The 23,240-nt window shown below is 50.5% G+C and overlaps 1 protein-coding gene and 1 long non-coding RNA gene across 5 annotated transcripts in view; one reads left to right on the top strand and one right to left on the bottom strand.

Moving 5' to 3' along the window:
• FAM20A (FAM20A golgi associated secretory pathway pseudokinase) overlaps nucleotides 1-19,345 on the bottom strand; it is a 57,260-nt gene extending 37,915 nt beyond the window's left edge. The window contains exon 1 of one of the 2 annotated variants that reach the window (XM_070060400.1): nucleotides 19,206-19,345. Coding sequence is in view for 1 of the 2 variants with exons in the window: in XM_017349297.3 (XP_017204786.2) it covers nucleotides 18,658-19,055 (398 nt within the window). In the remaining variant the exon portion in view is untranslated. Of the gene's footprint in view, nucleotides 1-18,657; nucleotides 19,059-19,205 lie in introns of those variants that run through there. The other variant, XM_017349297.3, reaches the window with a different exon arrangement.
• On the top strand, nucleotides 15,380-21,586 carry LOC127484494 (uncharacterized). Of its 3 annotated transcripts, XR_011383402.1 has the most exons (3): nucleotides 15,380-17,873; nucleotides 17,988-18,239; nucleotides 20,058-21,586. It is a non-coding gene; the product is annotated as an uncharacterized lncRNA (long non-coding RNA). The 3 variants fall into 3 exon arrangements; XR_011383400.1 differs by having other exon boundaries at nucleotides 15,380-18,239; XR_011383401.1 differs by having other exon boundaries at nucleotides 15,380-18,258.
• Nucleotides 21,587-23,240: the final 1,654 nt, after the last annotated feature.

The raw sequence follows: 23,240 nt of genomic DNA, 5'->3' as shown, positions 1-23,240 counted from the left end.
GGGATCTGAATGTCCAAGGTTCCGTAGGGATCAGGCTAGGAGTACATATTTTCATGGTTCATTGACAAAGTTCTTTGTGGCTCCCACAGATGAAATTCTTTCAAGTCTTTGGCCTATGAGCGTGTGCTAATTTGTGTTGTATTAATTTTCCACCTGATTTACAAACAGAGATGGATTGTGATTTTGGTTCATTTCCTCCTCAGCATGAGCAGTCACCCATGTGGTAGGATAATTTATTGAGTTATTTACGTAGTTTTGTGTTTCCGGAATTCTACCCACCCCTATTCTAAGAACGCAGGGGTGTCTTGGTGTTTCCTTGTCTTAGAGGACATTTGTGATCCAGGACAAGTCAAAGTTTAAACAGGTAGGCAGGCTTCTCTCACTCCTTCCCGAGAGCTTTTTTCAAGCCCAGGCTCAGTGAAGGTAGATGAGATAGAGAGTAGGAGATGCAGGAAGAAACACATTTTGGGGAAGCATGAAGATTGTCCAAGATTAGGAAAGGAAGGTTGACTTAGGTCCTGCATCTGCCTGTTTCCTGGAGGTGATCCAACGTGGTGGGCGATGGCTGGCTGGACCTGGGAACGCTCATTTCAGGCATTAGACAGGCAGTCTCAGCAAGCAAGCATGAGCTAGAGCTTGCCCCAGAAGTCCCAGTCCCAGCCCCCCTGGTGGACTCCATCCACGGAACACAGATGGGCCCACCTCAAATGCAGTGACTGAAGACCCCAAGGACATTGCCCAGTGCTAAGGATGTTGGGAAAAGGAGCTCTGGTGATGACTGAGATAGAATTTCCAACCAATCTAATAGGAAGGGGGTGGGTTAGAGATCTATTTGATTTGGATTTCAAATACTAGTGTTTCATTTCTTTCATGCCTGAGTTTGTGGAGCAAAATCCATCTGTCCTCATTTACCTGGTGTGGTAGGGCAGGTTAGGTTCTGCCAGAGTAACCATTCAAACTTGGAATCTCAATGGTTTAATGCAACATAGGCTTACTTCTCATGCATGCTACTTATCTAACAAAGGTCAGTAGGAAGTCTGCTCCACAGAGTGACTCAAGGATCCAGCTTGGTAGTTGCACCAAAGTCCCAACATGTGAACTTCAGAGACATCAAGGCCAAGAAAAGAGAGGAAGGAGAAGGCTAAATACTGGCTGGTATACACTTTCACAGGAAGTGATGAAGATATTCCATTGGCTAGAGCTAGTCACATGTCCCACACAAAAGGGCTGAGACACAGAAGAAAACATGTGGATATTGTTGCACAATAAATACCTCCATTGCTACTCACTGAGACTAGAATGTGTCTTTTTATTTAATACCACTAATTAGCATTATGTAGAGCTCATTCCAGTGGTTTCCCTGGGATTCTTTCCATGTTTGAGAAGTATTGTCTTATTCTAGTTTCCGCAAACCCTGTGAATGAAGAAAATTAAGGTCTACAAGGTGGAAGTAACAACATAGTAAGTACAGACGGAGAACTCCAAGCCAGCTTTTTACTGAGCCTATTCTGCTCTTCCCAGTGGCTACAGAGAAAGCGATGCTTCGGTGAAGATTTTTCCTGAATTTGGAAGGCGCCTCCTTAAAGACTATGGTGGTGGCAGTGGAAAACACTGACCTGCTTATCTGTTTGCTGTTGAGAAAGCAATGACTGTAGCAAGGTTTTACTCAGATTTTGCCAAGTGGGTTGGTTTCCCGACACAAACTCCACCCCCTTCTGGTTAAAATACAACTGCTTCCTCTTCTTGGGGCTGGTTTCATGCTATGTAGCAAGAGATCACTTGTTTTCACTCGTGCTAACTGGTCCCGACCCCATCTTGACCTCTCAGAGGCACAGCTTGGCTCAGCGGTTGAGTAACCCCAGACAGAGTGACGTGGGGCTTCTGAGCGGAAGGGGACCCAAATAAAAAGGGGCATATCATGGACTGTTCCAGGACTGGAAAACACGTGGACTTCCATCCCAGTGGGCAGAGAGGAGATTCAAGAGGAACCAGGGATGCAAAATGGGTCCATTGGTCTGCATCCTTCTATTTTATGGAAAGTAGCTAACCCTTACATAGAGAACACGTGCAGTGTACTAGGCACTGTTTGAAGCACTTTGCAATTTTAACTCATTTAATCCTCACAGAAACTCCTTATAAATGATTGTTATTACCTCTACTTTAAAGGTAAGGAGCCAGGCAGAGACAGCACTCATGACTGGCCCAAGGCGGCACCGCTAGAAAGTGGCAGCATTGTGATGAGACCCAAGTACAAAATCAGAATGTAAGAGACAGATTCGACCAATGAAGACCTTTTCCCTAATTACAAACACCAAAAAATTTTAGCATAAAAATAAAAAAAGGTACATGGTATATAAGGACTAATGAGTTGGACTATTTAAAAATCTTTTTAAAAATTAAAGATGTATTTATTTATTTGAAAGAGAGAGTGAGAGTGAGAGAATCTTCCATCTGCTGGTTCACTTCTAAATGGTTGCAACAGCCAGCACTGGGCCAGGCTGAGGCCAGGAGTCAGCAACTCCATCCTAGTCTCCTACAAGGATGGCAGGGGCCCAAGGACTTAGACCACATTCTGCTACCTTTCCAGGAGCGTCAAGAGGAAGCTGGATTGGAAGCAGAGTAGCTGGGACCCCAATATGGGGTGCTGGCGTTACAAGTGGCAGCTTAACCCACTGTGGCACAACAGCAGCCCTAATGTGTTATTTTTATTCTATTTGGGAAGCAGAGGGACACAGAAAGAGAGCTCTTTCATCTGCAGGTTCATTCTCTAAATGCCCACGACAGCTGGGGTTGGGCCAGGCCAAGGGCAGGAGTTGGGAACTCAATACAAACTCCCAGTGGGTGGCAGGGACCAAAGTGTCTGAGCCATCACCTGTTGCCTCCCAGGGAGCACATTAGCAGCGAGCTGGAATCAGAAGTGGAGCCGGGACTCTAACCCAGGAGCTCCTGTATGGAGTATGAAATTTTTTTTTTTTTTTTTTTTTTTGACAGGCAGAGTTAGACAGTGAGAGAGAGAGACAGAGAGAGAGGTCTTCCTTTGCCGTTGGTTCACCCCCCAAATGGCTGCTACGGCCGGCGCGCTGCGCTGATCCGAAGCCAGGAGCCAGGTGCTTCTCCTGGTCTCCCATGGGGTGCAGGGCCCAAGCACTTGGGCCATCCTCCACTGCACTCCCTGGCCACAGCAGAGAGCTGGCCTGGAAGAGGGGCAACCGGGACAAAATCCGGTGCCCCAACCGGGACTAGAACCCGGGGTGCTGGCGCTGCAGGCGGGGGATTAGCCAAGTGAATGCGGCGCCGGCCTTGGAGTATGAAATATTAACTGCTGCACCAAATGCCAGCCCTGAGCTGGACTCTTCCTAAAGCTTTTGATGCTTATGCCCATTTGCCTTCCTGAATGGTCATGGCAACCTGCACCTCCCAGCAAGATGTTGGAAGTAGTCCTGCTTCGCTCATCTCTGGGCCATGATGGGAAGGGGTGATGCCCAAGAGCATGGCCTGCCGACCTTCCTGGGCAGAAATCTCATCTCAGATTCACATCTAAGACCCTGTCTAAGACAAGAGGCAAAGTCCAACTCGGGGTTAAATTTCGGCTCTGGAGTTAAAAGCCAGTCTCTGGTGCAACCTCTACAGCCTGACCTTCGTCCATCATTTGAAAATAAGGATAAAACCAGTTCCTACTTATTGTGAGGTTGTTGGTGGTGGACAAGGGTCAGCCGCTGTCAATGTCGCCAGCTCCTCAGAGGCACAGTTTGAAGGGAAAGGCTCCCGCTGAGCAGAGAGGAGCCTGTTTAACCAGCTCAATACAGGCTTTGTTCCAAGAGAAAACTTGCAGCACGGGTGTACGTGTGTGTGTGTGTGTGTGTGTGTGGGTGGGTGGGTGGGGGTGGGGAATAGGGCTGCCTCTGAAACAGGTGTACTAACTGCAGACTGATCCCAGTCCACATCTTCTCCCCATTTGCAAGCACCAGGTGTCTGCCATCAAAGTGATGGAGGAGCGATCAATACATGCACTTTCTCTCTGCAGAATCTACAGATGTGGCTGAGTCAGACGAGGGCCACGGCTTGGCTGAAGCCCTCCTGCTTTCCCTAGCAATGAGAGACCACAAAAGTTGTTTCTCCATCATCACCCACCCAAGCACCAAACACACATGGCGAAGGTGAATACTGCTGAGAATCAGACCACCCATGGGGAGCATTAAAGAATGACCAAGCAGGGGTCCTTCCCTCATTGGTGACTCGATGCCAAAGGGAGCAGGCTCAGTGCACGGCTCTACTCCACCCGCCCAGCTACCGCTTGGGGTAGACGTTACGTCCCACTTTGCAGACCAGGAAATGAGCCTCAGTCATAGTGCTTACAGGGCAGAGTCAGGATTTAAACTCAGAGCTGCCCAACAGCAAAACCGCTTAAGCTCTCTCCTTTATTCACTCACCAACCAGTTGCTGAGTCCCTGCTCGCTCGGATTACAAGGCTAAAGAAACGTGCTTCTTTCCTTTTATTTGTTTAATTGCTTGTGGCTGCTGTAGAAAAGGACTCCGGATTTGGTAGCATTCCGCCCCTCTGGAGCATCTAGAGAGAAGCCATTTTCGATTCTCCCAGCCTCTGCTGGCCCCTGGGGCTCCTTGGCTGGCGCCTCCAGTCTCGTGCTGTCTTGGTCACATGGCCTGCGTCTCCTCTGTTTCCGGTCTCCCCGTGCCTCTCTTATATCAGGACACTTGTCAGGATTTGGAGCTCAACTCGACAACCCAAGAGGATCTCCTCCTCTCATGATGCTTAATCACAGCCACAAAGATCTTTGTGTTCCCCAAAGAAGGTAAACAAAGCTTAGGGCCTTCACATATGCGTGTATCTTTTTGGGAAGCTGTGGGGAGCAACTGGGAGCAACTCGGACTAGACTAAGTTACTGGAATTAAGACTTATTCTATGCATCTGCTCTCCCACAATATGGCGCTGAGAAGGGAGAAACAGCTTCTACACAGCTGCCTCCAGTTCAACCAATAAACTGTAGGACCTGCTCCTGATTGGAGGAGAGCAGCGTACTCGACTTGTGGGTAGCAGAGTTGGGATTGGTGGAAGAGGACTATAAAGGAGGAGAGAGACAACATGCACCAGGAACATCTAAGGGGAACATCTGAGGGAACACCTGTGCAGCCCCCGAGAGAGCCGGCCGGCGGTGTGCCGCTCCCCCGAGGAAGTGGGGAAAGTGGCCAGGGGGAACCGCCCTTCCACGGAGGTGGAAGGGATGGTAGCCAACCTGGGAAGAACCAGCAGCAAACCGGGGGAGGGCCGAGCAGACGAAAGAACAACGCAGGGTCCTGTGTCGTTCCTCTACGAAGAGGGGGAGCGACAGGAAGCCACCATTCAACCCACTACAATCCTTTAAGAGCTTTTAACCCAGTGAGATTTTACATTGAACAAATCAATTAATAGGAAGGCATTAAATTGTGGTAAGAGTCCCAATTAAATAGCATAGTGCTTGGTGAAAAGGAGAATTTGGGGCCCCTTTGGGTGGGTAGGAGAGGAAAGCAGATTCTAGGTTTTCTGTTTGCAAGCAAGACTTGGATGACAAGAAGAATCAAGCTAACTCTCTCCAGTGGGGTCCAACCATTCTGACTCATCGGCTTGCTGATGGCTATCTTCATGAGTAAATAATACTTCTGGGCGAATCTGACCCAGCATCTCCTACCGAGAGAATGAAGAAGAAGCATGTTCCCATATGCAGATAAAATGGCGTTCACATCACAAAGCACAGGTGTCTTTAATAGGCTGTTGGCTCTGTGACTGCCAAAGAGGTGGGCGGATCAGTTACTATGGCACAAACTCATCATTTTTAGCTGACTGTTCCCGGTTTTTAATGGGATTACAGCTAATAACGGAGCTGGATGTCACCTCGTTCAGTAGCTGGGGTGGAACGAGTTCTAACACCTTTAACCTGTGGGCCACTGAAGTTATGTTGCCCGAATTAGGCACTTGGTGTTTGCTGAATGGACGATTTTCACTTAGCTCTAATCTGTTCGATTATCTTTCCAACCCTAAAGTTTGTAGGCACATTCCACAGCAAATGGCTCACCTGTCACAGCAGACCCAAAAGGACTGAAACACTGGCTCTCCCTTGCACAGAGGCTGGTGGCTTTGAGGTCACCTGCCTTATTCTGTTTGACCTCCATAAAGAGCCTTTTGTTTCCACCTTCAAGTTCAGCTACTTATCAAATCTATTTCTCTGCACTGAATGACAGCCCCAAAAGCTGCACTCCAGATGCTGCTGGGAGTTTTACCCTAGTGTTTGATGTTGATCCAAAACCCTGCTAAAAATGGTTCATGGAGAAATGCCCAAAGGACGTGCCTGCTGCCCATTGCCCTGGAATTTCAAGGCATTTAGTTCTGCCTTTGGATGAGACATGGCCACAGACCCGAGTACCAGGACAAGCCCACTGGTGTCTTGTCTGAGGAGAGACTTTCAGGTGACCTGGGGCCTGTGTGGATGTGGTTTCATGAACTTGCTCTGGGGCACGGTGCCACCTGCTTGTGCTGAGAGACGCACAAGGAGCCCCCTGGGAAATCTCCCTCTGAATGTAGTGTTGGACACCGTCCTCCATGGCAAAGACACTCCTTTGCTGAGTCATGGCCAGGAATGACTTTGCTCTTCCTGGGCCACCGGCTGGCTTTTTACCTTATAGAAAAGCTTACAGTGCCCCCCAGAGCAGAGCCTATTCTGTGGTGGGTAGGTTTTTGGAGTAAGCATCCTGCGAAGGTTGGCCTGGGGCATCTTTATTTACCCTTTGATCCACTTTTCCTAACTATTTTACATTTATCTTATACCGTGACTATCATAATTATGTTAAAGTCATTTATATAAAAGCTTAAAAAGTCCTTTAAGGAATTAAAATCAGCGACACCTGCACAGCCTTTGTAGCTGTGATGGAATGTGACTGTAGTGGGCTGCGTGGTGGTCCCCCAGGACCACTGTCCAAGGTAGGGAACCTGGGAAGGGACTTTGTTTAGACAAAGAGGTTTTGCAGATGTAGCTAAGTTAAGGATCTTTTTTCAGTTTTTTAAAAAATATTTCTTTATTTATTTGAAAGACAGAGTTACAAAGACAAAGGCAGAGAAAGAAAGAGATCTTCCATCCACTGGTTCACTCCCCAAATAGCTGCAATGGCCAGAGCTGGGTCGATCCGTAGCCAGGAGCTAGGAGCTTATTCCAGGTATCCCTTGTGTGTGCAGGGGCCCAAGGATCTGGTCCATCCTCTGCTGCTTTCCCAGGCTATAGCATGGAGATGGATTGGAAATGGAGCAGCTGGGACTTGAACCAGCCCCCATATAGGATGCTGGCTTATTATAGGATGCTGGCATTGCAAGTAGTGGCTTTAAGGTTAAGGATTTTGAGGTCAGATCATCTCGGCTCATCCGGGTGGGGGCTAAGTCCAGTGACAAGTGTTCTTATAGGAGACAGACATGGACAGGAGACACAGACACACAGAGGTGGAAGGCAGAGGCAAGGTGTCTATGGAGGCAGACATTGCAGCGAAGTAGCCACAGTCGAGTTTACCATCAGCCACTAGAATGGATTCTCTCCTCCGGAGGGCTGCCTGCGGACACCTAGACTGCTAGCCCCCAAACTGTGAAATGAGCCATTTCTGTTGTTTAAAGCCACCAGCAATGATGCCAATTTGTTACTGCAGCCTGGGGAAACAAAATGACTGAATTCCCTTTTCTGACTTAGGAAATATCATGAGATTTGATGGCTTGAAGTCCTGACCTTCAACTTGGTAGCACATGACATCTCAGACATTCAGCTTTGGCTGGGCAGCTGACAAAAGGGCTCTCTAGCTGGCGGTTCAGGCTACTGAGGCGGAAACGTCTGAGGTACAAAGTCCATCCTTGACATCCTTGATGATTAATATAATTTCTGATAGCAAACTATACTAGGAGATCTATTCTTAGTCTCTCACCACGACATAATAATAACAACAATGTAATGATTATGTCGACGGTCCTGGGCTTACAATGGTTTAACTAATGAGGCTTCAACTTTTTCATGCTGTGAAAGTGATACACATTCAGTAGACACTGTGCTTTGGGGGGCCGGGTGCCGTGGCGTAGCAGTTAAAACCGCCACCTGCAGTGCCGACATCCCATATGGCCGCAGGTTCGAGTCCCGGCTGCTCCACTTCCGAACCAGCTCTCTGCAATGGCCTGGGAAAGCAGTAGAAGATGGCCCAAGTCCTTGGGCCCCTGCACCCATGTGGAGACCTGGAAGAAGCTCCTGGCTCCTGGCTTCGGATCTGCGCAGCTCTGGCCGTTGTGGCCAACTGGGGAGTGAACCAGCGGATGGAACACCTCTCTCTCTCTCTCTCTCTCTCTCCTTCTCTCTCTCAGTGTTTAACTCTGACTTTGAAATAAATAGATAAATCTTAAAAAAAGAAACTGAGCTTTGGGTTTGGAATGTTGTCTTTTCCTGGGCTAGCTATGAGCAGGATGAGATGCTTTCTTTCTTGCGGCTGGGCGGTGGCACTGAGCTGCAGCTCCCACTCGGCCACATCCACACCACCTTAAAGCACACATCTTCAATGTGAAATCTTCATCAGTCGTTTGCAGGACCCATGAAGCACTTTCCAGAACCTTGGAAGTTGATGATGCACATTTGGAAAAGCGATTGTCTTGAGTTTCATTCCGACCGACATGGGGGAGGAAATTCCGGCCGAGGTTGTGAAAAGCTTGGAAAAGACAGTTGCAAGGAGGCTTCAGAGCCACAGACTCCCCCTGTTCATCTCAAAAGGAGGAATTTAGGCCTGAGGAGGAAAAGCGCTTTTCTCAGGATTGACACACAGCTATCCTGGCTCCCAGTTGAGTTCTCTTTCTCAGAAAAGGGAGACCTGAGTTTATGAATGAGCTGGGTCTGTGTCAATTACTTTTTAGGGAATCCAAGAAAAAAAAAAAACTGAGGTTAAGAAAATGACCAAAGAATTAAAGATTCCTATTTCCATGAGAAGATTTTGTTTTTAAAGATTTATTAGGGCCGGCATTGTGGCATAGCGGGCTAAGCCTCCACCTGTGGCACCCGTATCCCATAAGGGCGTCTGTTCGTGTCTTGGCTGCTCCACTTCCAATCCAGCTCCCTGCCTATGGCTTCAGAAAGCAGTGGAAGATGGCCTAAATCCTTGGGCCCCTGCGCCCATGTGGGAAACCTGGAGGGAGCTCCTGGCTCCGGGCTTCGGTTTGGCACAGCTCCAGCCATTGTAGCCATCAGGGGAGTGAACCGGCAGATGCAAGACCTTTCTCTCTGTCTTTCCCTCTCTCTCTCTCTGTTACTCTCCCTCTCAAATAAATAAATAAACAGAATCTTTAAAAAAGGATGTATTTATTTGAAAGGCAGAGTGACAGAGAAAGAGAGAGCCAGAGGGTGAGAGTGAGGCTGACCGTCCCTAGTTTACTCCCTAAATACACACAACAGCCAGGGCTGAGCCAGGTGAAGCCAGGAGCGGTAGTGCCATTGGGGTTTCCCACGTGTGCGTCATAGACTCAAGTCCTTCAGCCCTCATCGGCTGCCTCCCAGATGCATCAGCAGCAAGCTGGATCAAACGTGAAGCAGCTGGGACTAGAACCATGCGCTCTGAAGTGGGATGCCAGCATCCTAAGCAGCAGCTTAAGCCACTGTGCCACCAGCCTACCCACCCTGGGGGGAGTTTTAATGATTGGTATAAAAATATGCACGTGGGAATTTATTACTGATTGAATTTGTGAAAAGGTCTCATTAAAACTCCGGCACGGTGGCTGCAGGAGTCACTGCAGTGGACGTGGAGTTGGGAAACTCTCCAGCATCACCCTGCTCACTACAGTTCCTCTCTCGCCCTTCCAGTCTAATGCCCTGGCCCCATTTTGGGTTTTGGGGAGCTGCTCTTCCCCACGCTGTCTTGTGGGTCAATGGCGTTTCCAATGACCCTGCCTCTCTGATGTCAGGGATTGGTTGAGGGGTGGGGCTCGCCTTCAAGCTGGGCCAATCATAACCCTCTGCAGCCTAGCTGTAGTCCTGGATCTGGACAACCAGTGCTTTTGGCCAGCGTCTTTGTTTCCGGAAATCAGAGAAGCCACCTGTCTCCTCTTCCAGGGTTGTTGGCTCGTGGACGCAGCAAGGGGTGAAGACAGGCAGAGGAGCTTCTGAGAGGGAGAGTTAGCGGCTAAAGCTGTTTCTAGTTGTGCGAGGCCAGCTCCTCCTGCCTTTACTGAGAGCTGTCGCGAGAAACCAGTGTACTGATGCATGTGGGGAATACTAGGCAAATGTAATGAACCGCTTTCCAGGAAAGTGAACAGATGCGCAAAAGTTTTGTGTAAAATTTAAGAGCAACATGGGCCTCATGACCTGAACTCGGTGGTGTCCAAGAATCCCAGTTTAAAAAGCCTTAGAGTGAAATGTAGGTTAAAAAGGGGTTGGGGCTGGTGAATCTGACTTTCTCCAGTACCTCTGAATGCACAGGGGAACACGGGAAATAGAAATGAACGGCTGGCGCTGTGGCATAGTGGGTAAAGCTACCGCCTGTAGTACCAGCATCCCATATGGCCGCCAGTTCGAGTCCCGGCTGCTCCACTTCTGATCCAGCTCTCTGCTATGGCCTGGGAAAGCAGTAGAAGATGGCCCAAGTCCTTGGGCCCCTGCACCCACGTGGGAGACCTGGAAGAAGCTCCTGGCTCCTGGTTTCAGATTGGCGCAGCTCCGGCCGTTGCGGCCAACTGGGGAGTGAACTAGCAGATAGAAGACCTCTCTCTCTCTGTGTAACTCTGACTTTCAAATAAATAAATAGATTAATAAATAAATCTTTTTTTAAAAAAAGAATGAGCAGCTATCGTGGTGGATAATTGTTAATTCAGGGTAAAATGGAACATGAGCTGAGCTGTGAGAGCAGACAGATATTCTCTAGGGTTTGTGACTTTCAGTAGCTGAAAGTCAGAAGTACAAGTGTACTTCAAAAAGCTCATGGAAAACATGGAATTAAAAGATAAGATTATTTTGGCCCAAAACTTTAGAAATTCATGCATAGTTTTTTCTTCATAATACGGATTCCCATGAACTTTTTGAAGACATCTCTTAAGCATGGACTTCACAACTTTTTTGTGCAGGAAAATAAACTTACCTTCTAATTCCATTTGCCATGAGCTTCCTGAAGTGCCCTCCTCTAAAAATGCCATTTCAATAGATGAAGCTGAAAGCCCATGAGACACTTGAATGAGCCAGAAGAGACAATTTGCCTCTCTGTACAGATTCCCATTTGATCAGCATCGTCAACACTATTTACCCAGGACCTGTGGAGCTTGCCCCAGGGTTGACCATGGAAGACAAATCTGCTATCTGGGAGCTGGGCTTGGCGTGCCAGGGGGAATAGCTCTGCTTTTCCTCGGTGGGCTTCTTTTCTAGCCCGTAAACTGTGGGGAGCAACTGGGAGCAACTCGGACTAGACTAAGTTACTGGAATTAAGACTTATTCTATGCATCTGCTCTCCCACAATATGGCGCTGAGAAGGGAGAAACAGCTTCTACACAGCTGCCTCCAGTTCAACCAATAAACTGTAGGACCTGCTCCTGATTGGAGGAGTGCAGCGTACTTGGCATATGGGTAGCAGAGTTGGGATTGGTGGAAGAGGACTATAACGGAGGAGAGAGACAACATGCACCAGGAACATCTAAGGGGAACATCTATCTGAAGGAACACCTGTGCAGCCCCCGAGAGAGCCGGCCGGCGGTGTGCCGCTCCCCCGCGGAAGTGGGGAAAGTGGCAGGGGGAACCGCCCTTCCACGGAGGTGGAAGGGACGGTAGCCAACCCGGGAAGAACCAGCAGCAAACCCGGGGAGGGCCGAGCAGACGAAAGAACAGCGCAGGGTCCTGTGTCGTTCCTCCACGAATACGGGGAGCGACATAATGGTGCCGTGACTCGGATATGAAGCCTAGGCAGGGTCTTGTGTCGTTCCTCCATGAAGAGGGGGAGCGACAGTAAACCTCTCCCCCAAGTTTTTAAATCCCATCTCTTTGCAGGCCACCTTAATTATTTTATGGTCCAGCTTCTTGGCGCAAACACTCTTTAAGCTTCTCTTTTGTTCTCCATTTGTTACTGGCTCTTGTGTCTTAGGAACCATAGCTGTCCACTCTGTTCTGTTTCCTGGTACTTCCCGAATTTATTACCTGGCTTATTACTAGTGAATCCAATTAAACCGGCCCTTTTCTGGGACTTCACTTTGCCTTTTGCTCAAGCCAAACTCTCCTGGCTGCCCCTCGTGCTTGGCCTCCAGAGCCAGCCTCCGGGGATGGAAAGTCCTGGTTGCTGGCATCTCCGAAGCACTCAAACTCCGTTCTGTCCTGATTCCATGTTTCAGCCGTGGGACGTTCTGCCAAGTGACAGGGCAGAAAAAGAGCTAAGCCTTTTTTTCCATCCTGTGGTTTTCATTAGGCACATATGTATGTCGCTGCCTATAAAAGCAGGCATAACTTATGCCTAGTAACTTCTACTCTGCTAAAGCCACGGCTGTTGAGGCTGGTGTCCCCACTGGGCTTTCAGCCATACGCATACACAAACCTACTTCAGCGACATCCAGGGGCTCTTATCAGCCTCCAGCTTAATGAATAATCAAAGGAAAAATGCAGGTCAGCACCTGCCAAGGGGCAGAGCGGGAACTGCTTTGGCTAAGCCAGGGTCTCTGGGTTTCCTTTTTTCTTTAACACTGGATTTCTTGGCTGCTCTTCCTCGGAAAGCACAGCTGAAGAAATTCCTCTTCTTGGCAAATGACACTTTCTCAACTTTCCTTCCTGGCCTTTTTTTTTTTTTTTTTTTTGGCGGGGGGGTGGGGAACTACTGCAATAAGAGCATCCCAGATCCAAGTTTCAGATCATCTCAGCAGGGGGATTTTGCGCTGGACTTTTATAGGCGGGAGTGGAAAAGTTGGAGGTGGGGTGATTTTAAAGTTGAGAATGCTTTTGTTCGAGGCTTTTCATAGGAGGTGATGGCCAGTGTCTGACAGTCCCCCAATCTCACTGTCATCTGTTCCCAAATGTGGGGTCCAGAGGTATTTACTCTGGTTCTACCTTATGGCAGGGCATGAAACACATGTGGTAAGGTGGCCACGTGTAAGCTGGGGGCTGCTCATGCCAAGGTCAGATGGCCATGCTCTCTCACAGGAAACTCCAGACAGCTGCTATGATGTTACGGCTGGACACAGCGGACAATGACAAAAAGCATGGCACATAGCAAGACAATGGACACAGTCAAGGAGAGGCCAGAGTGTACATAAGGGTCTCTTGCTTAGTTCCCTCTGTCAAACAAAGTAAGCATCAGTGCCGTACTCACTTTCCATTGCGGTGCAACAAACGGCCACTAACCCAGTAGTTTAAAGTAACGCCCATTGACCAGCTCTTGGCTGCAGCCTGGTGTGGCTGCGCTCTCTGCCCAGGGCCGTGGAAGGCAGCATTGAAGGTGCTGGCTGGGACAAGCGCTCATCTGCAGGCTCTGGGGCACCATGTGCTTCCAAGCTCATCCTTGCCAGCGGCAGAATTCCATTCTTTGTGATTGTACCACTGAGGTGGCTGCTTCCGGGCTGGCTGTCAGCTGGGGCCAATCCCTCGCCACACTGCCCCTTCCACCTTCAAGTCAGCCAGCAGTGGGCCACCACACCTTGACTGTATTTTGAATCTCTGATTCCTCCTTTCATCAGCCAGGAAAATTCGCTGCTTTCAGAGCTCGTGTGATTAAGTCCTATCTCAGGAGCCACTACTGTGGAATTTCAGTTACACCTGAAAAGCTCATTTCTGGTAGAGTCCATATTGCCATTTGATTGACCAGCTAGGAGACACGTGTGTGTGCTAGGAGTGGATGTCTTGGGAGGCCCTCCTGGAATTCTGCTTACTATACACACCTGTTTCTGTAGAGGTTGTGAGGCCTAAATGAATAAGTGTAGGTGAACTCTCTGGCACATAACAACTGTTTCAGGTAGGAGGATCTGCATGCAGAAAATTAGCCATTTGTGCTCCTGGCATTGATGAGTACTTGGTTCGGGTGAAAGATTGGGTGAGGCTGGAAACAACGGAACTACCTGGAAGCAGGAGCTGCCTCTCCTCACTGGATGAACACTACTGACATTCTCTCTGATTTAGCTCTTTCCTGGGGTTATGGCAATGAGGACCCGGCTTTAGCATAAGGGAGCAGGAACCTGAAAATGACCTTCTAGGAGTGGCCTTCTCAGAAATTCTCTGCTTGGCGCTGCTGATTCTGAGAAGAGGAAAGGGTTCCTTTAGCTGTAAGTCCAAGGAGTCAGCAATTACTAAAATAATAGCACTTTTAAAAGCAGCCAAACAAGACTATCGTTGGGAAGAATGGGAATGGGAGACAGAAGTCAGGTTCCCCAGTCCCTCTGGTAGCCACACACAGGCCATGCTGAGACCCATCTCCCCACAGCAGAAGCCGTTTTCTCTCTTTCTGACCTGGCATTGTCGGCAGAAGAACCAGACAAGGAGCCAAGGTCATGTCAGCCCTGGGAGAAAGGCACGAGCCCACTAGCCACAAGTGGGAATCTGTGGCTGAACTGCTCACAAGAAACCTACATGCTGGGAATGGCGTTGTGGCACAGAGGGTTAACCCAGTGCCTATATGAACACTGGTTCAAGTTTTGGCTGCTCCACTTCTGATTCATGCTAACGTACCTAAGAAAGCAGTGGAAGATGGCCCAGTGCTTGGGTCCCTGCCACACACACGGGAGACCAGACGGAGTTCCTGGATTCAACCTGGCACAGCCCCTGGCCATTGTGGCCACTTGGGGAGTGGACCGTAGGATGGAAGATTTCTTTCTCTCTTCTCTGACTCTCCCTCTCTCTCTAACTCTGCCTTTCAAATAAATAAATAAATCTTAAAAAAAAAAAAACCTACGTTCTAAATGATCAGGGGCAGGCATGAGATGAGTAGGAAAGACGTAAAAAGATGGAGGCAAGGACAGAAGAGATAGTGAAGCGATGGCATCGTTCACTCCATAGATGGCACAGGGCCAGGAGGAGCTTTTCTTTCTAGAACTCCTAGACTAGACACCTCCACCTTCCAGCTGAATTCCTTGTCATCTCTCCTGGACCTTCCTCTCCCCTCTCCTCTAACTGCCTGGCTTCTGGATCTTCTCCAAGCACCCCCAGGAAAACTGCAGCCAGTTTACTCCCCTTGAACGGCTGTCATGTGTTGAAAAAGCTGCCCGGCTTCTGAGCTGTGATTTTCAAAGAGAGATTCAGGGCTAGGCTTGCTTTCAGTGACAGCAAATAGGTAGGAGGAGAGGGGCAGACAGGAGCGTGCAATGGGGAGCAATTCTCTCTCTCTCCTCTCTCTCTCTGTCTTCCCCCACCCCCAAGCGCTGAATCTGTAATTGTAGCACAATATAATCTTCCTGAGAACGGACAAAGATGTCACGAACGAGAAGCAGTTGTGGTGCAGCTGCTGGAGTTTCTGCACTGGGAAGGCCTGACCTTGTTTGACCTTGTCTGCTACAGAGGAACCGACCAAAGAGAGCCGGGCAGAAGGCCAGGCCAAACCGACTCGTTGTGACTTGTCGAAGGACAGATGCTGTCTGGCGGGCCAGGGATGAGATCGCAGCTCCGCTTCTCCGAACGTAAGCATGGCGCTGATGTGAGGCATCACCTGTGCTCCAGGTAAGCCTGCCCCCACCGCTCGTTAAGGCAAAGACCAGGAGCAGCGCGGCTGTGCCTTGTTAGTGCGTGGCCTGGAAGAGTGAGACGGTGTTTCCTGTGCTCCTCCCTCTTTGCTATTCAAGACAGGTGCCAACTGTGCCATTGCGCCTGATGGAGCCTGGCGTGGGCCGGCTCGCGGTGATCAGCGGCTGACTACCTGACAGAAACACTTTCCCTGATTACATTTTAAACGCAGACTGTGCCCCCTTGGTCACGTTGTGAGGGGGAAAAGAGAGGAAGGGAGGCAAGGACAGCTGGTTAAGAAGGTTTGCTGGAAGCGTGAGGGTTAGGCAGCACCCAGATGGCCCACCCTACACACCACGTGGCTTCCAAGGTTCGGCTTAACTCAACATTGGCGTCCAATTAACAAATATTGGTTGAAAGCCGGAAACATTCAAAACAGTGGACAAGCTCCCTCTTCCACAGTGTGAAATCAAAAAGGAATTTGCCCAGCCATTACCTACTTCCTCTTAGGGTAATGAGTGTGAGTTCGTAGAAAGACACTTTTCATATCGCTACTTCTTAGTGTGGTGGTAAAAATAAAAGAATATTAAAGAAATCACTCAGGCCAATGGTCTCTTCCGGGCAAGTGAGTGACGAAGAATGTGGATTTGGCTGATTTTACAACCTGCACCTCTCCTGGAGCATCAGACAGCTTCCTGATGCTCTCGGTTCGCATGGCGGTTAATGGTAGGTAATTACTGGCATGGAAGCTTCCACATATGCTCATAAATCACTAGATTTTAAATACTGGCAGAGCTGTGGCTACCAGCAAGGAGGGCTTGTCTGTGCAAGAGAAACACAATTAGCCAGGGTATTCTTTGCTTCTGATTATGCGATGTCCATTCTAACGATCTGTCTGCACCGCCGCTGGGGGCCTTCCTTGGCCCTGCCCGTCGTAGCGGGCACCTGGGTTTCACCAGCACTTCCACGTGTCGGTGTAATCATCAGGGCACTCATAATGAGTGACTACCTCTCACACCACGACAACTCTGAGTGTGATTCACAATCACGCTGGCTAATGACTTCCCGAGTTCCACTTTTCACTCTGATGTAAGTAAGAACACCTCTGCCTCTTAGCAGCCTGGGGTTGCCATTTGCAACCTAGTGAGAGTGGAGATGGGCTGTTCTTAGCTCCTGGGGTCCAGGTCCAGTGTTTGTAAGTGCAGCTGGCCCTCGTGCTACAGCCCACAAACCTCGCTTGGGAAACTCACGGTCAACCAATCACACAGAACCACTCTGTGACCTCTGAGGACAGCAATGTCACCAGCCCCCCCTGACCCTCTGTTAAATGGCCAAGATCATTTCTGGCTAGTGTCTGTGTTTGTGCTTTTTTTTTGGACAGATAATGGTGTAGAAATCAAGCTTAAAATTGATTGTACGAGAGCTTGGAGAGAAAATTTTTTTTTTTTTGCTTTTCTGCCAAAATACTGTCCTGGACTTTCCTCCAGGATCAAAGTGACATAGGGAAGTTTAAGGCCACAGAAATGTGACTAAGTGGACATCGATCAACACTGGCAAAAGCAGATGACTTTTCCCACAGTCTCTCATGCTCAAGTCCACAATAGATAGGTAGATAATTGTTCCAAGGGCAAAATCTTCTAGCTCACTGACCCTGACGCCCACGTCGCTGATGAAATAAAAATGCGGTTGAAAATGACAGTGTCTGAGAAGCAGACTGGAACTGCCTTCTATTGCACACAATTAGCAATGAAATTGAGAACCGCTTTCTTTCTCAAATAAAATCACCAGCCATCGAGTTGCAATTGAAAATCGCCACTTTGATTTCAGCCAGTAATTCTGAACTTCTTCCTCTTTTTATTTTCTAGAGCTTTTTTTTCCCCTTCCCTCCACTCTCAGCAGTACAGAATAATGAGCAAACAGTTAAATTGGGTGAGCTCTGAGTTCCAGCCGAGATTTATGGTCTGCTTTTCTTCCAGAGGGACCATAAAACCACCAGACATCTCATTTTGAAATCTCTCGTATTAAGCAGAGAGATGGGTGTGGTGTGAAAGTGAACTTGGGGTGAGGAGCAATATTTAGAGGAGTTTTATGCTTTCAAATAGAGGAATCCCTGTGAAGGCTTCCAGCCATGGGCATGAGGATCTCAGCCCACACCCCCTGCCCCAGGCCAACCCTTTTACAAAACCATCCTTTTTAATTTCATCCTAAGTATGTTCAATACGTTTTTCCTCCACCCTCTACGGTATTTGCCTTCGGGTTTTTAAAAATTCCCAAGCTGACTTTTTTTTCTTTTAAACCTTCTCCGCGAAAACACCAAACCAGGTCCATGTCAACCCAAATCATCAGGATAACAAGATACTGAAAGTGACTTCAACTTGCTGCACTCGTCAGAGAGGGACAAGCCACGCTGCAAATAGGAGCGGGGAGGGAAGCGGGGAGTCTGAGAGCCGACTGCTGGCTTCCTGCCCCCCGCTGACCTCTTGGGATCTCTGACACCGGGCAGCGGGATCAAGAACGGGTCAGGTCTGGGATTGCGGGGAGCGGAGAGTGGCAGGCTTTCTGGAAAGCGCCCAGGTTTGTTCCAGCAGCAGAGGTGAGGCTGCCTCCGAGGCAGCGCTGCAACTGTTCTGTTTGGAAACTGGAAAAACCGAAGTCCAGCAGCGGCTTTCCGCATCGGGACAGCGGGAAGGGCGGGCGGGACCGGGCCGGGGAACGCGAGTGGGGCTCAGCCGAGCACAGAGGCGCTCAGGGGGAGGGGCTCGGCGCATTTCCTCGCTGTACTGCCGCTGGAAACTTTTTCTCCCGCTGAGGTCTTACTCGCCCGCTGCCCTCTGGGGTCTGCCACGGCTGGTGGGGGGCTGGCTGGGGAACACCCTGTCATCCCGCAGCCAAGCTTCAGGTGTGCAGGCAGCCGACTCAGGCCAGAGTCGGGGGCGGCGCAGAGCAGGCCACGGGAGCGCGCGCTCCCGGGTCTCCCGGGCGGGGTCCTCACCTGTTCCAGCGGGCCACCTTCCTCCGGTAATACCGCAGCGCCTCCTGGCTGGCCAAGAGAGCGTCTTCCGGACCCAGGAGAGGAGGCTCCTCCGGGACGTTGTACAGCGGGTGGGCAAAGAGGGCCTGCAGCTTGGAGACGCCGCGGCCGCCGCCCTCCGGCTCAGCCCCGCGCCCGGCTTGGGAAAAGTTGTGCGCGCCCGCACCGGGGTCCGAGGAGGCTGCGGCCGAATCCCCGGGCTGGGAAGAGGCGCGGCCGGCGCACGGGCAGCCAGGCGGGCGAAATCGGGACCGCAGCTGGCGCTGCACTTGAGGCCAGAGGTGGAAGTAGAGGTCGGCCGAGAGCAGCGCGCCCAGCAGCAGCAGGGTCAGCAGGCGGTCCCGGCGCAGCCCCGGCATGGCCCCGCCCGGGCGCGGGCCGAGGTGGGCGCCGGGGTGCGGGGGGCGAGCGGGCGGTCTCCGAGGACCCGGAGGGCGCCCGGGGCGCAGGCACTAGAGGCGCCTGGAGTCCCGCGGGCCGGCCGGGGTCCACGGGACCGGAATGCTCACCTCGCGGGACAGCCCTCCTTTGAGAGCTGTCACCCCTGAACTTGGGGACCGGGTGCTGGCGGGCGTCGCTCGCTTCTCCGTGCTTAGTGGAGACGAGGGGACCGGGTCTCCCGGTGTCTCGCGCCTTTTCTCTCCCGCCTGGCCGGGTGCCTGCCGCAGGTGAAGGGCCCGGGGCGCAGGTGCAGGCCGCCGCCGGGGTGGCGGCGCGGCGGGGGCACGGGCGACGGCGAGGAGGAGCGCAGAGAGCGGGCGGCGGCGCTCGCTCGGCCCCGGGAGCAGGCAGGCGGCTGCGGAGCCTGGGGCGTCTCTCCTGAGGATGCTGCCGCTCGGCGCTGCAGCGACTGCGCCCGCGGCTCCTTCTGCGGGCGGCGGGGACGCCCGTGCCCCAGGCTGGCACGGACGGCGCAAGCTGGGAGTTGGCGAGGCGGGGGCGCCTCCCGGCGAGCTGGAGCGCGCGCCGGGCCTCCTGGAGGCAGAGGTAACGCGGGGCCTCCCCCCGCTGGCCTGGCGCCCGCACCTCCGCCCACTCGCAGCTGGCACCTGCCTCTGGCGCAGCTCTCCAGCCGAGTCCCGGGCCCGCTGCCGCTCTGCCCTTCCACCTTGTCACCCAGCCCGCCTCTCCAGGCCTCCTCGCTGCGCCCAGGCCTCTCACTTTCCCGGCTCGGGACTCAGTCCAGGCCCGTTGGGGGGACTCCTGGGAGAGGAGGCTGGAACGTTCATTTCCATTTTTATTTTTTAGAAGAAAGCCATCACCATTCCCTAAAAGCTTTCTCTTGTGGGCTTTGCCAGATGTGTGTGTGTGTGTGTGTGTGTGCGCTCGCGCTCATCCTTTCTCTTTGCCCCCGCCCGCAGAGATCCCTAACAACCGCGAACCACGTGCTTGGCACGTAGTAGGCGCTCAGGAAACAATGACTTGGTGAATGAAAAGCTTGACCTTTAAAGAAGAAGGCACCGGTTTTACCTAGAATCTTGGCCATTTCCTGTTTGGACGGGGCTCGATTCCAACTCTGCCTGTACTTTAAAAGGAGGAAACACTTCTTGCGCTGAAGGAGGGAGGGGCCCCTCTGGCCCCACTCCGACCTTTTGAATTGAGCTTGGTGTGAAAGGAGTCCACCCAGATGAATCACTGGAAGACACATCGGGGCTTTCTCCCCATAGTCTGTGAGGTCACTGCTACTCCCCCTCCCACCCTGATTTCCTTGGAGGGAGAGGCAGGCGCCGGAACTCCTGGCTCCTCTGTTTAGTGACCTGGTCCTAGCCTGAGGTGCGGTCCCGCCCTGCTGGATGTCCAGGAGCTGCCTGCGTGGGCAGCAGAACCTCCCCTGTTAATCCTCCTCTTCAACCATCACCCTTCACCCTTGCCTGGCAGGAGTCACCCCCCCCCCCGCCCCCAGATTTATTTGTTTATTTAAAAGGTAGAGTTTCGCGGAGCGAGAAGGAGAGACACACAGAGAGATTCCATTCCCTGGTTCACTCCCCAGATGGCTGCCATGGGCAGGGCTGGGCTAGGCTGAAGCCAGGAGCCAGGAGCTTCATTTGGGTCTCTCAGGTGGGTGGCAGGGGCCCAAACACTTGGGCATCTTCGGCTGCTTTCCCAGGTGCATTAGCAGGGAGCTGGATAGGAAGTGGGGCAGCTGGGACTGCAACCAATGCCCGTATCGGACGCAGACATTGCAGGCAGTGGCTTATCCTGCTATGCAACAACGCTGGCCCCTGGAGTCACCCTTGACTCAGGATTCAGTCCAGAATTCTTGGCCTGCATTTTGGGGGAAGACGTCTTGTGGCCTCAGCCATCCACTCATCTGTAAGTTGAGACAGTCATAGGACCCACCCCCGCCTCCACAGTTATTATGCAGCTTAAATGAATTGAGGTCTACAAAGCACTTATGCTAAGTGGTGACACAGGTGTTTGCTACCATTGTGCCTATTCCTTGAGTGCCTATTCCACCAGGTGCTCTGGTTTGAATGTGATTTGGCCCTCAGACCCAGGCAGGACTTTCAATCCCAAAGTCCTAAGTGAATCAGTGCAAAGAGGGTAGAGGCTCAGTGGCATCGTGGTGTTCAAAGGTGAGGTCTTGGGGGGGGAAGCCATTGTATTCCATAAATTGTACTTTGGAAATTTATATTTACTAATTAAAAAAATTGAAAAAAAAATTTTTTAAAAAAGCCTTATTCATGTAACTGCTTAAGTAAAAATCACATTTTATGTCCTATGTTCCTACACTTTTAATGATCTGTATTTCTGTATAAATATAAGTGATGATATTTAGGCTTTTTTTTTCTGTTTAAAAAGGCTTTTTTACCATTAATTAAATTAAGGAATGTATCTTTTTGAAGAGATTTATATTCTGTAAATAAAATTTGGTTGAAACAATAAAAAAGGGGGATAAAAATAGTTCCAGAAACAAAACAAAACAAAAAGGTGGGGTCTTTGTGAAGTGATCAGACTGGATGAGGTCGTTAGAGCAGGGTGCAATGATTGAATACTAGGGGCTTCACAAGAGACTACGTATACTTAGACACAGCCATACGAGTGTGCTGTGTCCTGCTGTGGGATGCTCTGTGCCACTTCCAGCTGTCAGCAGGAAGGCCCCCACCAGATGAGGCTCCTTGACCTTAAACTTCCAGAACCGTGAGCCAACAATAAACCCCTGTCCTTTATAAAATTAGGCTTCCTCAAGTTTACTTGTTATAGTAACGGAAAGCTGCCTAGTACACTAGGTTAGAGACTTTTCATGGGTAAAGCAAAAATAGAAAAGTATAGAAAAGGAAGATAGAAACAGGAGATAGCATTGTAGTCTGAATGCCCAGTCCAAGGGAGAAACTCCAAGATGATCTGTTCTCCACCAATCCGCTCACTTGCACGTGGCGGGAGGCATTGGGAGGGGTTCTGGAACCTTCTTTCATTGATCTAGAATTAAATTTCCAGTTTCCGAGAATCTTTGCTCCTTCTGATGTGTCATGGCCAGTGAATGAAGGAGGCAGGCGTTGTCTATAATGACCATGGGACAACACTGTGTGCATTTTTCTGAGTTAGCAAAGTCATTATTATGAAGCTGTCACAAGTCCTACAACTTCAACTCTCCCCAACTCATAGGGTCATGCTCCCTTAGTAGACTGTTGTCTGGCCCCCATTTCTCTAACTTGCTTGGAGATTATGTTTCCTGTCCCACAAAGGTCAAGGGCAAAACCGCATATGTCAGATGTTGAGAGAATGAAGTTGGAATAGGAGGAAGACATCCCACAGTAGGACTGGCCAGGCAGATCTCACTGTCTCAGTGTTTGCTTCAAGTCTCTCGCTCCCCCTCCGGGAAATGAGCCTCCTCCTTTTGTTCTTCCTGGCACCTGGCTTTCCCATCAGCGTCATCTTCATCCCCTCAATTCACACTGATGTTTTCCTAGACTGCTCTTTGTAGGGACTCGTTCTGTTTCACGCCTCCCAGTGGAAATCCATCCCTTGCCCCCTCTCCATTTATCCTGCCCATGAATTTGTCCAGAACCTTATACTATCTTGCTTAGACTTGCAGACTGTGAAGTGGTCTCACTGCTCCCAATCTTGCCCCCTTTCAGTGCCCACCCAAATTCTTGCCAGAATGAGCTTCCCAGCATGCAGATGCAACCGGAAGAGTCTCCTGAAAATCCCCCAAGGCTCCTCCTCACTGCCTCTGGATTAAGTCCACGGCTCTTGGAGGTCTGCTCTCCCTCCCTGTCCATCCTCATCTCCCCTGTCCTTCTTACGTCTCTCCCAGTCTTAGGTCCACAGCACTTTCTGAAGTTCCCCAGGCACAGACATGCCTTTAATGAAAGCTCTTTCCCTTGGCTCATTGGTGAACCATTGTCTACCCAAGCTTTGACCACTTGTCCCATTTCCTCGGGTGCTCCTGCTCATGTCCCTTAAACTCAGTGCCATGTGGTCTAGTGTATTCCCATAGCTTCTCCTATATGCCCTTATGACTGCATTGGCCATGTTGTCTGAAGTCGTTTGTGTTATGGGTTGAATGATGTTTCTCCTTCAAATTCATATGCAGAAATCCT

The sequence above is a fragment of the Oryctolagus cuniculus genome, chromosome 17 (assembly GCF_964237555.1).
Source record: "Oryctolagus cuniculus chromosome 17, mOryCun1.1, whole genome shotgun sequence".
Lineage (NCBI taxonomy): Eukaryota > Metazoa > Chordata > Mammalia > Lagomorpha > Leporidae > Oryctolagus > Oryctolagus cuniculus.
This window is presented reverse-complemented; position numbering and strand designations above follow the sequence as displayed.